The sequence below is a fragment of the Rhodamnia argentea genome, chromosome 3, assembly GCF_020921035.1.
Source record: "Rhodamnia argentea isolate NSW1041297 chromosome 3, ASM2092103v1, whole genome shotgun sequence".
In the NCBI taxonomy this organism is placed as follows: domain Eukaryota; kingdom Viridiplantae; phylum Streptophyta; class Magnoliopsida; order Myrtales; family Myrtaceae; genus Rhodamnia; species Rhodamnia argentea.
The window spans coordinates 27,820,104-27,835,638 of record NC_063152.1 but is presented as its reverse complement, the minus strand read 5'-3'; the positions used below and the strand labels follow the sequence as shown (position 1 = coordinate 27,835,638).

General features: G+C 43.5%; 3 protein-coding genes across 5 annotated transcripts; 1 reads left to right on the top strand and 2 right to left on the bottom strand.

The window, feature by feature from the left end:
* Positions 1–14: 14 nt before the first annotated feature.
* On the bottom strand, positions 15–2,222 carry LOC115753523 (pentatricopeptide repeat-containing protein At5g16420, mitochondrial). Of its 3 annotated transcripts, none has more exons than XM_030692159.2 (2): positions 517–2,222; positions 15–373 (listed from the first exon to the last, which is right to left on the bottom strand). In XM_030692159.2, exon 1 carries the CDS (start codon positions 2,161–2,163, stop codon positions 535–537), a length of 1,629 nt encoding a protein of 542 aa, XP_030548019.1. In that variant the 5' UTR covers positions 2,164–2,222; the 3' UTR covers positions 15–373; positions 517–534. The 3 variants fall into 3 exon arrangements, with proteins under 3 accessions (XP_030548019.1, XP_030548020.1, XP_048132669.1); XM_030692160.2 differs by having other exon boundaries at positions 15–290; XM_048276712.1 differs by having other exon boundaries at positions 15–376; positions 520–2,222.
* A 1,127-nt stretch (positions 2,223–3,349) lies between these two features.
* LOC115753516 (ATP synthase subunit delta, chloroplastic) lies at positions 3,350–4,078 on the bottom strand. Its single transcript, XM_030692147.1, has one exon. The coding sequence runs from the start codon at positions 4,076–4,078 to the stop codon at positions 3,350–3,352; it is 729 nt and encodes a 242-aa protein (XP_030548007.1).
* A 1,350-nt stretch (positions 4,079–5,428) lies between these two features.
* Positions 5,429–6,859, top strand: LOC115753533 (ras-related protein RABA3-like). The gene is made up of 2 exons (XM_030692174.2): positions 5,429–5,882; positions 6,124–6,859. Exons 1-2 carry the CDS (start codon positions 5,629–5,631, stop codon positions 6,617–6,619), a joined length of 750 nt encoding a protein of 249 aa, XP_030548034.1. The 5' UTR covers positions 5,429–5,628; the 3' UTR covers positions 6,620–6,859.
* The last annotated feature ends 8,676 nt before the right edge of the window (positions 6,860–15,535 follow it).

Below are 15,535 nucleotides of genomic sequence, written 5' to 3'. Positions count from 1 at the left end.
ATATGATTCCTGCCGCCATAAATTCAAGGCAACCACTTCAATGTCTCTCCATCAGTCAAAGAGGCAGGCATCAGGGCAAGTCTGGGCAATCACTCCAAATATGCAGCCCAGGAACCCCAAGTGGGAAACTTCATTTCTGAATTACAATGAAATCACTCTGCAAGCTGGTAGTGTACAAAGTACTACAAAGCTTAACCAAGGTGCTATCCATGTGTCACAGCAGTAACGCAGTCACTGGAACCAAGCAGCTTGAGCAATCAGACCTACATTCTTGGCATCACGGTTTTCTCCTGCACGAAGACAAGCGGCAATTATCAGCTCTAAATTCTCTAGAGTTATATACACTAGAAACTTTGGCATGTCTATAGCTTACATTGCATCAGCAAGTAATCAGCTCTAAATTCTCTAGAGTTATATACACTAGAAACTTTGGCATGTCTATAGCTTACATTGCATCAGCAAGTAATGAGGTCGGACAGTTGAGACGTGAATCCTGGTACTCAAATTCCTGATGGTATTCTGTGTTGACTGGTATCAAAAAGTAGAAATCTCCGATATGGCTCTTTCAAGATGCCCTTCCCCCTTGTCCAAATTACTGGTACACTTCGCTACTAAAAACTCCCAAGCATCACTATCGAGTGCTTGACAAGAAATGGCGGTTGACAGAATCCTGGAGATTTCTTCTCCTCTTCCGCAATTATAGAGACTCTCAATCAATATATAGTAAGTGGATTGATTCGGCATGCAACTTTTCTCCACCATCTCCTCGAAAACTCTTACACCTTCGTCCACATTACCCAACTCACAGAACCCTTTGATTAACATGTTATACGTAAAAGCATTTGGAACATGCCCTTTCTCAACCATGTCATCCCATAGCTTCCCCGCCTCGCACAACTCGCCTCTCTCACACATTCCGGCAATAAGTGTGTTATATGTCAACACACTGGGAATAGATCCTTTCTCAAATTCGTCAAAGAGCTTCTTGGCCTCCCAAATATTCCCTTCCTTACATAGCCAATATATAAGTGTGCTCGATATGACATTATCTGGCATACAGTTCTTGTGCAAAAGCCTCTTCCATAGTTCATAGGCATCGTCTACCTTCCCTTGCCCACACAAAACATCAATTACTTTACAGCAAAGCACCGAGCTTGGCACATACTTCTTCTCGAGCATATCGTCAAGCAAGTTGAGCGCTTCACCGGACTTCTTCTCCTTGCAGTAGGCTTCAATCATAACCCCATAAGTCACATCGTTGGGTTCAATTCCATTTTCCTCCATATCATCCATAACCTTGATGGCATCGACCAACCTCCCCAACTTACAATACCCATCCATCAGAATGGTGTAGGTAGTGGCATCGGGCAGCCAACCCCGGTCCAGAATCTCGGAAAACACCCTCTTGGCACCTTCCATATCTCCGCGACACACGTACCCGCCCAGAATGGTGGTGTAAGTGACCACATTTGGAATCATACCCATGGAGGGCATTTCGTCCAACACCTTGAGCGCGACCTCCACATCGTTCTTCTTGCAAAGCGCTTTGATCAGAATGTTGCAAGTGAACACGTTGGGGACAACCCCGAATTTGGTCTTGGAGTTCTTGAAAATCGTGTGGACCAAATCGAAGCGCTTGTTTTGGACCAGAGCGTTGAGCAGAGTGTTCAAAGATCTGACGGAACGCTGGACACCAAAACTGTCAATGCATAAGAACGTCTGGAGTGTCAACCTGGGCTTGCCTGCGAGGCCGTAATTGCGGATGACGAAGATGAAGACGTTCTCGCCGCAGGGGATGCGGGAGGCTCGGAGCTGAGAGAGAAGAGATTCCATGGGCTCGAAGGCGCGGGCGCGAGAGAGGCGTTGGATGATGGAGAGGTAGGTGTCGTAATTGTGGGAGAAGCCCGGGTGGTATTTGCCGGCATAATCGAAGATTTGGAGGGCAAGGTCGAGGTTTTGCTGGCGCGTGATCATGGAGACCAGGCGCTTCGGGTAGAGGCGCTGGGGCCAGGGCTTGATGGGTGGAGTCACGGTGTAGGAGTTGAGATCGAGGGCGGAGACGCTGCTGAGCTCGGCGGAGGGCAGAGAATGGATGGCGAGGACACAGCGGGTGACGGCGGCGCGACCGCCGTTGAGGTGGCCGCGGCGGGTGCATCTCCACATTTCAATCGAGCGGCGTTCATCGGGCGGTCACGAGTGGGGGGCGTTGCAAATGGGACACAGTGAGTCACTAGCCACACGTGTTCGAATTAATTACATAAGCTTTTGACAAATTCACCATAAAAAAATAAAAAAAAAAAGCATGCGTTTCGATTGATTCTTGGACAGTTGACGAGGTAATTGTCCCCAAATATGATCTTTTCCCCGTTTATGTTCCATTTGACAAACATAAGATTTATATATGGATTTATTTTACCTTTCCTCTTTTCTTTTATCATTCTACAAATATAATTAAAGGAAGTTATCATGTTCTCTCATTCGTGAACTCATCATCTTCATAAGCATAAAACTCTACTTTTGTTCTTATATTTCCTAATCAACCTATAAGTGCATCTTTCTTTTCTTCGATCTTATTTCATAGTGATTTTTTAAATCTAAATTTAAATAATTCATTCCATTTTCCGATTTTATCTGCTGTATCTTGGAAAATTGGAATGCTGTGATACCTATTGTCAAATGATACGATTATTATCAACAATCCTGATTTTGTTTAATAACCCTTTTATTATCTTATTAAATAAAATTTTACAAAGTTATCAGCTTTGAGCAATGTTCACAAATGATGTTTGAATTCACTCAAGGGAAAAAAACAAGCTCTATTAACCATAGGTTTTCGGAAATACATAGTTTGGAAATGTTTTACAAATATTGAATCAGATTTTTATAAGTTCGAGTGACAAGCTTCCGTTGGCACAAACATCAAGTCACTTGAAAATTAGACTTGGAAATTGATATAGTTAGCGAAAGTTTGGTTAAATTTGGGTAAAAGTAACCACTAAACATAAAATATCTTCTTTCAACAAAAACCATGGCCATCCCCGCAGCTAACCAACCCAATCTGTAAGTGGGCATTACACTTAAAATGTCCAAAAAAGCTGGAGGAGGTAAAACAACCCAATTTGATGGTAGCGAATTGCGTCCGTGGGCTTCGACAGCCTAGTCCGCTGCAAAATTTGCTTCCTTTCTACGGTGTTGGATATGGATTCTTGGATAGTTGATTGATGAGGTCATTGTCCCCAAAAGTGCGTTGATGATGTTGTAAATCGACATAAGTCGATTCCATTCATGTACCAGAATACAAGGTTGTGAAAGGAAGTTCCAAGCCGACACAAACGGACAACGCATATCATTACATAACAAAAGAAACCGAGGTCTCAATCTCATCAACAGTGAATGATCTCCTTACGCTGGCGGCATTGAGCATTTTTACTGCCTGCGATGACAACACTGCTTCTGATCCACTGATCATGTCGCGGTAGATCCTCTTGAATTCCTCCAACACCTCGCTGACCATTTCAATCTGGTTCTTGCGTATGAACATCTTCAACAGCGCAACCAGGTGCTTGTGGAACCTCCCTTGCTTGGATATTTCCTTGAGCACCCGTCCTTTATCGGCATGGCTCGCGTAAGGGTCGCTAAAGATTTCTCCATCCTGCAAGGAGCGGAGCGACAGGGAGAGCCTGTGGACATCGGACTCGACTTGTCCGAGGGAGTGGTTACGCTGAGCCGCGTCCATGAGAGCGGCAGCATAGCCAGTGGCAGCTTTTCTGTGGACTGTGACCGGAGATATAGGGCGACCGTCGGCGTTGCTGCTAGTAATATGAAGAGAATTAGAAGGTGAGGAGGAGTGAAGAGATGAAGAAGAAAGAAAACTAGGGGCGGCGGCAGGGTGTCGTTGGGAGATGAAGTGGAGGTGATGAGAGGAGGAGGAGGAGGAGGAGGGATGGAGGGAGGTCGGGAGCTTGTTGAGGTGGAGGGTGGAGGAGAGGCAGCTCGACAAGATCTCCATTTGGAAGCTGTGAAGGGAGAACTGAGAGGTAAGGATGCAAACGAAGAGGATAAACTCCCCTCGGTGCATTTTGTGGTTGGGTTTTATTGATAGGTGCATATTGCAAGCTGAGTTTTGTCATTTTGTACCGATGAATTGGATTGTTTCAAATGAAACCCTGAAATTACGGTATTAGGTCAGTCAGCCACAAGATGAAACGAAACGATGATATGGATAGAGTTCACGAAGTGCCTCCACGTCAAAGATTTTCATGATAGACACGAGTCCAAAAGAAAGAAAGCTGTACAGTAGTAAGTGACAATGTACCCTTTTTCGTTTACATATCATATCATGCCATCGACTAAATATACTACAATATGCACTACATGTTGTTGCAACACAAATTTTATGACATTTATAAACATCTCAAACGTGAGAGGAACATACATTGGAAATCAAACATACGTGTCGGGGGGACGTACAATTCATTTCGCGTATCACGCCCCCTACATTTGAATTTGATTTACAAATGAACGACCTGGCCCTGTCCTTGAGATTCGGTTGTACTGATGAAGGTGTCCGGGGTGTTGTGGACAGCTAACTTTTGTCCAAATTTTGCGGGCTTCCCTCCCTCCATAATTACACTTTTCCATGCAAGCAAGGAACATCATGGTACCGTGAGCAAGTGTCGGTGCTAACGTATAAAAAGATAAACGTTGCCAATTTTGAATCTTCCCTCGTATTACGAGTGAGTAGCTGCGAAGCCTTTTATTTCTCATACGCACTGGGGTCCTTCACAGCTCAGTTCATCCACAGCTACAGAAACCTTTTCTTGCCGTGCATGGCAAAATTAACCAGCGACAGGGCCAGAGTGACGTCATAGATGAAAGAAGCCTTCAACATTAAAGAATCCTCCATAACATGCATGGCAATTATGCGCGGGAGCATGAGATGTCTTCTGCAAAGAGATAATCAATGCCAACTGGGAAGTTAGGTCAACCCTCCAGGTAAAAGGGGCTGCGTATTAATCATTGATGTCTCCCTGTCCGAGTTAATCACCGTGTTCACTGCCACTCGCTTTTAGGTAATACCAGCATACTTTGATCGACAATACAACAGTGTTTCCCTTTTTCTTTTTCTTTTTAAATGTGGAAGAGAAGATCATGAGTCGCGAAAGGAGTAGAGACACTGCTGAGTCGTCGCCGGCTCCCAACACAAGTCACTGTATAATACAGCAATAATGCCTCCAGGGTTAGGGTACGTCCTCCATGCCATGCCAAAAGCACTGACAAGAAAAGGATAAAGGAGGCAACGCCGAGTTTGTCACTTATTAACTCATGTGATGCCCCTGTAACCTTTGCTCCTTCCTTTTTCTCTTTTTTACCTTTGAAATTGAACCCATCAACCTCTGTAATCTCTCTCTCTCTCTCTCTCTCTCTCTCTCTCTCTCTCTACTTGCCCCCACTTTACTCCGTGACCAAAGGCAACTAATGCCCAAACCTAACCCAGCATTATAGCACTAGCTAGCGGTATCTGTGTCAGATTAGGTAAGTAGTAGCGAGGTCGGAGAGTCGACATTCTCGTCTTGTTGGTCCTTCACTTCACTTCTTGCTGGCACCATTTTTGTGGAAGCAAAGAATATGGGGGAAGAAATGAGTGGGATCGACACGGAGAGCTACGGAGAGAACGGCCACGACAGGATCGACTATGTGTTCAAGGTGGTGGTGATCGGCGACTCCGCCGTGGGGAAGACCCAGCTGCTCTCCAGGTTCGCCAAGAACGAGTTCCGCTTCGACTCCAAGTCCACCATCGGCGTCGAGTTCCAGACCCGAACCGTTTCCATTGCCGGAAAAGTCATCAAGGCCCAGATCTGGGACACTGCCGGCCAAGAAAGGTCCGGTCCCCTTCTCGTTCCATAAATTCTTATCTACACTCGTCTAGTCTTATTATGGACAGAGTGATTTGAGCCGTTAAAAATACGTCGGACTACGGCCCGTCTTATGTACGATCCATCTGAATTAATGGCTCAGATCCCACGTTGTATTTATTTCCAGGCATTGGGTACTTAATGCATACGCAAAGGCAACTAATGGTCGGTGGTTCGATATAATCAATTGCAGCAATGAATTGAACAGGTACAGGGCAGTGACGAGCGCATACTACCGAGGAGCGCTAGGGGCCATGCTGGTGTACGACATCACCAAGAGGCAGAGCTTCGATCATGTGGCCAAGTGGGTGGAAGAGCTCCGTGCCCACGCGAACCACTCCATCGTGATCATGCTCATCGGCAACAAGGCCGACCTCGCCGGGGACATGAGGGCGGTCCCCATAGAGAACGCGGTGGACTTCGCGCAAGACCAAGGCCTCTTCTTCTCAGAGACCTCCGCGCTCAGCGGCGACAACGTGGACGGCGCCTTCCTGAGGCTGTTGGAGGAGATCCACGGCGTCATTGCTAAGAGGAAAGCACTGGAACGTGGCGGTGGGGATCTGATTGGGAACAACCTTAATGGTACGAGCAATGCCGCCTTGTACACGGGGTCGTCCAAGAAGATTCATGTCATGCCTTCAGGCTCAGGGTGTGCTTTGGAAGATGTCAGCGACTTGAAGAAGCCGTCCGCCTGCTCCTGCTGAGTTGGGTATCAAGGACGAGCGGCGATACTCGAGTGGAGTTCTTCAGGTTCGAGCACGAACCCGAAACCCATAAAGACAAAGGGTCAAAAAGAGAAAGGGGCAAAAAACACGGGACAAGAGTCAAAAAGGAGGAGCCAACTAAAGAAAACCTTTTGTGTCCCTTCATGTCTGATTTTTTATCCTTGTTATTCTACGCTTTTTGCTAATGAAGTGGGGTGGGGTACTAAATTAGTTGGCGAAGATGCTTTCCCTTTCTACTGAGATTTGGAGATGCGATGATGATCCTATCTTGTATTAAAAATAACCCCCCGAACCAGCGAATCCAAGTTAAAAAGTGTACAAATTGCGTTCCTGCATGTATCTGTGTAGCTGTCTTCCCATCTGCAGTCGTCCCTTTGAGCGTTGTTTTTGGCAATCATCAAACAATCAAAGTCCATTGAAAAGCAAACGAAATGTCCAGCGAAGATGCAGATATCGTAGTAATCCTAGCATGACTTGTACAAGGGTCAATGTATCCAACATCATAGGCTGGGTGGGGGCCGTGTAGAGGGCCACCTCCATCATCAGTCCTCTTCATGTCTCTTTCCACATATAACACTCAGTTTTTCTTAGAAAGATTCATCACCTTCCTCCACTAAAAAAATATCGAATCACGATCAATGTAATGGTGGGAGTTAGGTGGATAGTGGATGCAACAAATCAACCAGAATATTATGTCCTTACCATACTACACTATCCTTCCCGCGGAGAGTTGTCGGCTTGTCGGTCATGCTTTTTTTGCAGGAATCCACCATTTGGAGCCCGCTCATTCAAATCCAGCCTCACATACTCATTCTTGTACACCAGTGTACCGTGCTCTCCCGACTATGTCGTCAATAGAAAAATACTGCTAAATCTTTCCGATATAAGAAGGAAGGAAGGAAGGCGCTCTACAACTAAGATAACAGCCAGGTGATGTTAGGTTGTTAGCTGGCTAGGCTAGCATGCAATGGCTTTCTTTGTTACGGGGGAGGACCTTTTGGGATGCGTAATAGATGCCGAATACCTCATTGTGGGAAACTAGCAGAGGTCCGAGGCAATTAGCATGACTAAGATGCGTTATCCGCTCCATAGGAGATCAACAATCGGACGTCAGACCTTACCAAAAAAAAAACAATCGGACGTCAGACTCAGCCTCTGCAGTGATAGGCCTTGAATCTGGGATCAGTTGTTGAGGCCACTTCTTAGGATGTTTGTTAAGGCCCCAAGGCCCAAATCCCACCCGGGAACACATGCGCCTCTAAAGCGAACAGCTTTAGACATTCTGTTGTTTTTCAAAGAACTAAAAAAAAAAAAAGAATTGACAGCAAAAGTTGTGTATTTGCAGCAAGAGAACGTATGGAAAGGAAAAACTGCTTCTCTTTATTTAGAAAACTGAAAAATTCTTAAGTACAGACTAAAACTTTGTTTGTTGCCCACTAAACACACGTTACCCACTAAGCAACAGATTGCTTGATCCATAAAAATCTGCAACAAACTAACAAAATAAATCTAGAACAAACTAATAGAATAAATCCGCAACAAACTAACAGAATAGATAACATGCGACTAAACAACCCTACAAAATAGGACTCTAACAAACCGACTCAACAGAAAATAGATCGTGCGGCCTTGATGCATCAACACTCTCCTCCGGATCAAGTCTTTGCACACTCCTAACTTTGCCCCGAGAAGTTCGAATCGACCAACATGAAACGACTTAGTGAATATATTTGCAATTTAATTTTCTGAACTGCAGTACACCAGGTTCACCTCTCCAGCCTTTTGCACTTCTCTCAAGAAGAAATACCTGACCTTAAAATGCTTTGTTTTTCCATGAAATACTGGATTACGTGAAATGGCCAGAGTAGCTTGATTGTCCACAAATACTTCTATGCCTTCTTCTTGCTCCAAATGCAGATCATCCATTAGCTTCTTCAACCATAATGCTTGATTCACAATCGCAGTAGCTACAATAAACTCGGCTTCAGCAGTTGATTGTGCTACTATATCCCGCTCTTTGAACACCAGGAAAAGCATGCCGACCCAAATGTAAAGCAATAACTTGAAGTGCTCCTCATATCATCCACCGATCCCGCCTAGTCACTATCAGAATACCCCCGCAACTTAAACTCTTGAATTTTGTAGAACTTAATTCCATATGAAAGAGTACCTTTCAAGTACCTCAACACCCTCTTTGCGGCTACCATCCGCAACTAACTTGCACAATTAAGAAATCTAGACAAGACACTTACAAGAAACATGATGTCTGGCCTAGTTGTAGTGAGATACATTAGACAGCCGATCAAACTTCTATAAACTCTTTCATCCGCTGTGTTCGATCCATCCTTCTTTTGAAACTTTTCCTTCTGACCCATTGGAGTACTCACACTCTTGCACTCCTCCATGTTGAATCTCTTCAGGATCTCCTTCAAGTACTTCTTCCGACGGATAAAAACTTCATTCTGATTCCGCCTAACCTCCATCCCCGAAAAATATGACATCTCACCAAGATCAGTCATTTCAAACATCTTCATCATCTCTTGCTTAAATGCAATAATCCGAGCACTATTATTTCCTGTCACCAAGATATCATCCACATAAAGAGACACCACCACTAAGTCGGATACTAACCTCTTGACATATAGAGTGGATTCACTAAGACTTTTCTTGAAACCTAGACCCAGCAAGTGCTCATCTATCTTACTATACCATGCTCTGGGAGCGTGCCTCAAGCCATAGAGAACCTTTTTCAGCAAATAAACTTTCTCCTCCCGGCCTGGTGTGACAAAACCTTCTAGCTACTCAACATAAATCTCCTCCTACAATACTCCATTCAAAAAAGCAGATTTCACATCTAACTGATACACCTTCCATCCTTGTTGAGCTGCCAAAGCAAGAGTCATTCTAATTGTATCTAATCTTGCAACAAGAGCAAAGGTTTCTGAGAAATCAACTCCCCAAACCCGTGCATATCCCTTCACCACGAACCCGGCCTTATGCTTATTCACCGAGCCATCGGGATTGAGTTTGGTCCCGAAAACCCATTTTACTCCAATTACCTTCCCGTCTTCAGGCCTCTCCACTAGCTCCCATGTCCGGTTCTTTTCTATCATGGCCAACTCTTCCTTCATTGCATTCATCCACTTCTGATCACTTTTAGCTTCCTCATAACCAGCAGGTTCCAAAACAACCACACTACACCTCTGATATATATCGGTTAGAGATCCGATACCTCTAACTGGAACATCATCTACCATCTCGTCAGGTTCCAGTGAGACCTCCTTGTGCTTCCCTTGTGACTCATCCGTCCCGTCCCATTGCTCATTTTCTAGGAACTAAACATCCCCGCTAGTGATCACCTTCCCCGCTTGTGGTTGATAGATCTTGAAGGCTTTTGACACTAAACTATAGCCAACAAAGATTCCAGGTTCAGCTTTCTCCCCAAGCTTGTCTCTCTTGACTCGTGGAATATGAGAAAAACATAGACAACCAAACACCTTCAAATTTCTTAGAATTGGCTTGACAACAAACCAAGCTTCAAAGGGAGTTTTCTTCTCCAATACCCTTGTAGGCAACCTATTCAACAAAAAAACTGCTTTGTTTGCTGCTTCTGCCCAAAATTCTTTTGGCATATTCTTTTCATGCAGCAGACACCTAGTCATCTCCATAATGGTTCTATTCTTCCTCTCACTTACTCCATTTTGCTGTGGAGAGTAAGGAGCGGTAAGTCGATGCTCAATTCTAGCCTCTTCACGAAAAGAGTTAAACCTCTGTGAGGTGTATTCTGCTCCATTATTAGATCCGATGACCTGAATCTTGCAGCCACTTTGGTTCTCAACCCATCTTTTAAACTTCAGAAATACCTCAGCAACTTCCGACTTTTGCTTCATGAAGTAAATCCATCACATTCTAGTATAATCATCAATGAAAATAATGAAATACCTGCTGCCATTTAGTGAATGAGTCACTTGTGGACCACAGAGATCTGTATGAATCACCTGTAGCTTCTCCGTAGCTCTCCAAGTGGATTCCTTGAAGGGAAGTCTTGTCTCGTTTGCCCAAAGAAACAAGCCTTGCACTTTGTGATTTGCTCCTCCAGGCTTGGTAACCCGGTTGCCATTTCATTCCTCCGCATGAACAAGACGCCTTTGTGATGAAAGTGCCCCACCCTCTTGTGCCATATCTACGAATCACCGGCCTGGCACTTGAATGCCACTTGCTCTTTCTTGAGAGGATTCAGAGAAAAACTCTTCTGTTGCATCTTTATCTTGAACAGCTCCCGACCACCGGAGTCAAAGATTAAACACTTCCCCTCTTCAAATATCACCTTAAATCCCTTTTCTACCAACTGTCCCACACTCAGCAAATTCGATCAATCTCGTGCACATACATCACATCAGAAACCAGTTTAGTTCCAGCACAACTCTCTATTGCTGCAGTCCCTTTACCTTTCACTTCTAAGTACTCCCCATTCCCAATCCTCACTCTTGACTTCAATGACTTGTCAAGGTCTATAAATAACTTTTCAGCACTTGTCATGTGGTTTGTGCAACCACTATCAACAAGCCAACTTTCACATGGAGTACTAGAAGAGAAACAAGAAGCAACAAACAGTTGATCTACCTCTTGTTGGGCTGCAGCATGTGCCTCACCTTGCTGTTGATCTCCCTTCTCTTTGAAGAACTTCTCAATGTGTCCAAGTTTATGACATTTTCTACACTTTACATCCGGCCTCTTCCAACACCTAAAGTGCGGATGATTTTGTTTTCCACAGTCTTGACATGAGGAATACCTTCCCCAATTGTTCTTGGAGTTACCCGCACTGTTCCCTCTTGCAGCAGCTTCCGAACCACTACTGCTATTCCATTTCTTCCCTTTCCACTTCTTATCTTTCCCTCCTACATTCTGTTGTTCTTTGGCCTACAAAGCTCCTTCCGTACTTCCTTCCAAACTCATTAACCTCCTCTGCTCTTGTGCTTGTAGAGCACTAAGCAATTCTGCCAACTTGATCCGAGACAAATCCTTAGTATTCTCCAAAGAGGCAATGGTTGCCTCAAACCTTTCGGGCAAAGAGACAAGAATTTTCTGCCCTAGCCTATTATCGAGAGGTCGAGTGCCTAGAACTCTTGCTTGATTTGCAATGCTTATCAATTTATCAGAATACTCCTTAATTGTCTCGGACTCCTTCATCTGCAGTCTCTCGAATTACGTGATCAGATTTAGCCCCTTCATGCTTCTGATCCTCTCATCTCCTTGATACTCACCGTGAGGAAGTCCCAGGATAGCTTTCGCCGATTCACAAGCCATAATTCTGCTGAAAATAGCGGGTGAGACAGCAAAGATATAAACAAGACTTTGCCTTTGCCTTCCTTGTCGTCCTCTCCTTGTGAAACTTGATCCGATTGATGGTTGGATTGTCGGGAAGGGGAGCAACTTCATAATCTTGTTCCACGACTTCCCAAAAATCACAACCCTCTAGATAGGCTCGCATTCTCACCGCCCAGGTTTGATAATTTTCTCCATCAAACACCGGTGGAGCCATTGAAAAAACACTCGATCCTGCTTCCATCTTGCCTTCGTCTTCTATGGATGCAAACACTCCTCTCAATCAACCTCACAAGTCACTTACAACCCCTTAAGATCAACCTGGCTCTGATACTAATGTTGTTTTTTCAAAGAACAAAAAAAAAAAAACAAGAATTGACAAAAAAAACTGTGTATTTACAGCAAGATAACGTATGGAAAGGAAAAACTGCTTCTCTTTATTCGGAAAACTGAAAAATACTTAAGTACAGACTAAAACTTTGTTTGTTGCCCACTAAACACACGTTACCCACTAAGCAACAAATTGCTTGATCCATAAAAATCTGCAACAAACTAACAAAATAAATCCGCAACAAACTAATAGAATAAATCAGTAACAAACTAACGTAATAGATAACATGCAACTAAACAACCCTAAAAAATAGGACTCTAACAAACCGACTCAACAGAAAATAGATCGTGCAGCCTTGATGCATCAACACATTCAAAGTCGGTTGCGTAGACATGGAGATAGACAGACCTCTGCGAGATGTTTCTTTGGTGGTTTGGTTTGCAGAGCATGGATGCATATCTTGATTACTCAAACGAAAGCCTTTCACCGGGTGCGAAACAGAGCTAGACATTTTGACACGTTTCCATAAGCATGCCGAGTAAGTAGGGAAGCCGCCCACGCGTCTCTCGACCCGGGCGTATTAATTTGAATACAAGGAGATGAATAGTCACTCTTGAAAGGAAATTTGTGGGTAGGGATGTCAATGGTTTAGTTCCGTTTTCAAAAAACAGAATTGAACTGAACCATTAGGGAATATACTTGAACCGAACCAAAACTCATCATGAGCAGAATAGAACCGAGAAAACTCGGTTCGCCTCAGATTTCGATTTGATTTTCGATTTTCCTTTTTTTTTTAGGGTTTTACGCCTTTGAGCTTGAGAAGCCGGGAGCATAACCGAACCATGAGTACATGAGTTTATATATGAACAGTTTGTTTCAGTTAACGGAACCGAGCCTATAAAAAAATTGCGGTTTTTTTATTAACCGAACCGAGAACTGAACCGAATTAAAAATGTACGAAATTTCGGTTCGGTTCGGTCCTGTTGGATTCAGTTCTTGGTTCAATTCTGACGCCCTTACTTGTGGGTGGTGTCCAGCAGTGAATTGGAGGTCCATCTAGCGTATGAAGGAGTGTGATTGAAGGGTAGGGGAGATGCCAAATCTGATGATGATGGGGGTGGGGGGGTCCTATTCCCTACAAAAGTTCTGGCTGGCATCCATCGCGCCTCCCCCATCTCATTTCTTCTTAAGGCCACTTCTTTGGACGATCAACTCCAAAGATAGCGAAGGCCATGATATGAATATCCACTCTCATTCTACATGCTAAAGACCAAATCTCGAAATTGGATCTTGAGGAGGATTACGCAATGTTCTTGTGAAATTGCGAGTTAATGCCTGCACGGGGAATTAACCGCTAATGTAATACTTGATGGAGATATTCAAACACCGTGGATTCCATTGGAAATGAAGCATCTCGTGTGTCAATCATTTACCATGTACTCCTATTTGGAACACGCTTGTATGTTGCATTTATAAAATGAAAGTGTTTCTGCTTTGTACGGATGGCAATGTTACTATTTATTTTGGGCTCATTATTCTGATTTTCTATGTTCCGTCTTAATAGACAGATCCTCTGAAAACTAGAACATAAAAATAGATTTGCGAGGTTAGATGCCAGCGGTGATCAATTGAAAATCAGACTTCATTTCGCTAAATCTTTTTTGAGTTACCGTAGACCAAACATCGGAAGAAATGAAAGCACCTGATACGGATCCGCCTTCCTTATAAAGCCCCTGCAGAACTATCCTTGACGTACTGCCATTACCACAATTAAATGTTGTCAAATCTCATGACAAAGACAAATAATGTCCTCGTACATCTTTCAAAAGATCGTGAGACTTTTGCATTGTGACATGGAACATATTTCCTAGAAACATGCAGTCAAGTCATTCCATTGGTTGCACTTTTTAAAAAGTTCAGGACTCGACTGTACTTTGGTGCTAAGTTTTAGAATTTAGATTGTACCTTTTGAAAGTTTTAGGATTCAATTGCACTTTCATGACAATTTTTTGGGACTTGATTGACCTCTTTGAAAGTTTTAGAACTCATTTGCACCTTCATAATTAAGTTTTAGGACTTTCGGTGCACTTAATCCCGTTATTTTACCATTCACTATCTAGTTTTTAAATTCTTCTTAACTTTAACAATTTGTTTTGTGCAAATTTTTTTTTTTTGTTGGAAGAAGTATTAGGTAAGTAGTCACTTAAACATCCTGGGAATAAATACTGCATTTTACACGTTAATCAATTGTATATTGAAAAATAAGACTAAATTTTTTACTATGGGCGTGTGAGGGAATAAACATATGTGGGTTTTGTGCATAATCAAACAAGAGGGAGAAAGATATGTGGGAATTTCGAGTTGGGAGGGGGACCGGAGATGACCCGCCACGACCAAACCCTCTCCATCATTGAAGAAGACGAGGTCCAGAAAGAATCCGAAGCTCCATGTTAAACGCTGCACCACCCGATGATGTTCCAAGGCCCGAGCAGCGCGACAAATGGCTACTGGTCGAAATGAGCTCTGGCATTTGCCATCTTCTTTCTCGACATCTACTCACCTCTTCTTCCATTCTCAACATGCCATCCCCTAATCCCTTTCGTTTTCGTTCTAGGATGGGAAAGAACGAATGCCGCAAATGATTCCCATCTGCAGATGAAACGCATCTTGCTTCGACTACAACTGCTTCGAACATCTTCTTAGCTTTCTGTTGACGCTCCTTTTTGATTAACAGTAAAGTCGGGCTTGAATGCTAGTTTCTGTACTGAATGCCTGGATACATGAATATCATTTTGCCAGTGCTTATTCAAAACATATGTATCGATGACGCTTCTGTCTATACAAACAAGTCAAGCTAAACAATTAGAATATCAATTCGGTTTGGAGGTTTTTCTTCTTTGCTTGGTCTTTTATTTTTATTTTTTCCCCCTAACTTGGTTGAATATGATGGGGATTGTCCCAGCCCCGTCCATTGTTGTATCATCTCTTTATCCACTACTATTTGTTGACTGTCGCTTTGGTTTGCCAACAAATAAGTCGCATCATATCCATCTTTATATGGATGTGACTTGACTATGATTTGTCTTTAATTTATCAAACATACCCACGTAGCCAAAAAAACAGAAAAAGAAAAAGAAAGAAGAGAAAGTAACAGCTAGCGAATCGTTATTCATAACAAAGTAGGTTCACTGAATGGTTGGGCATAGGCGTGACTCCCACCCCAATGGCACCACATCGTT

Excerpts from the sequence above, each read along its gene's own strand:
- LOC115753533 (XM_030692174.2), top strand. The coding sequence starts at position 5,629 with ATGGGGGAAGAAATGAGTGGGATCGACACGGAGAGCTACGGAGAGAAC. Across the intron at positions 5,883-6,123 it reads GACACTGCCGGCCAAGAAAG|GTACAGGGCAGTGACGAGCG; the intron begins GTCCGGTCCCCT and ends TGAATTGAACAG.
- LOC115753523 (XM_030692159.2), bottom strand. The coding sequence starts at position 2,163 with ATGTGGAGATGCACCCGCCGCGGCCACCTCAACGGCGGTCGCGCCGCC.
- LOC115753516 (XM_030692147.1), bottom strand. The coding sequence starts at position 4,078 with ATGCACCGAGGGGAGTTTATCCTCTTCGTTTGCATCCTTACCTCTCAG.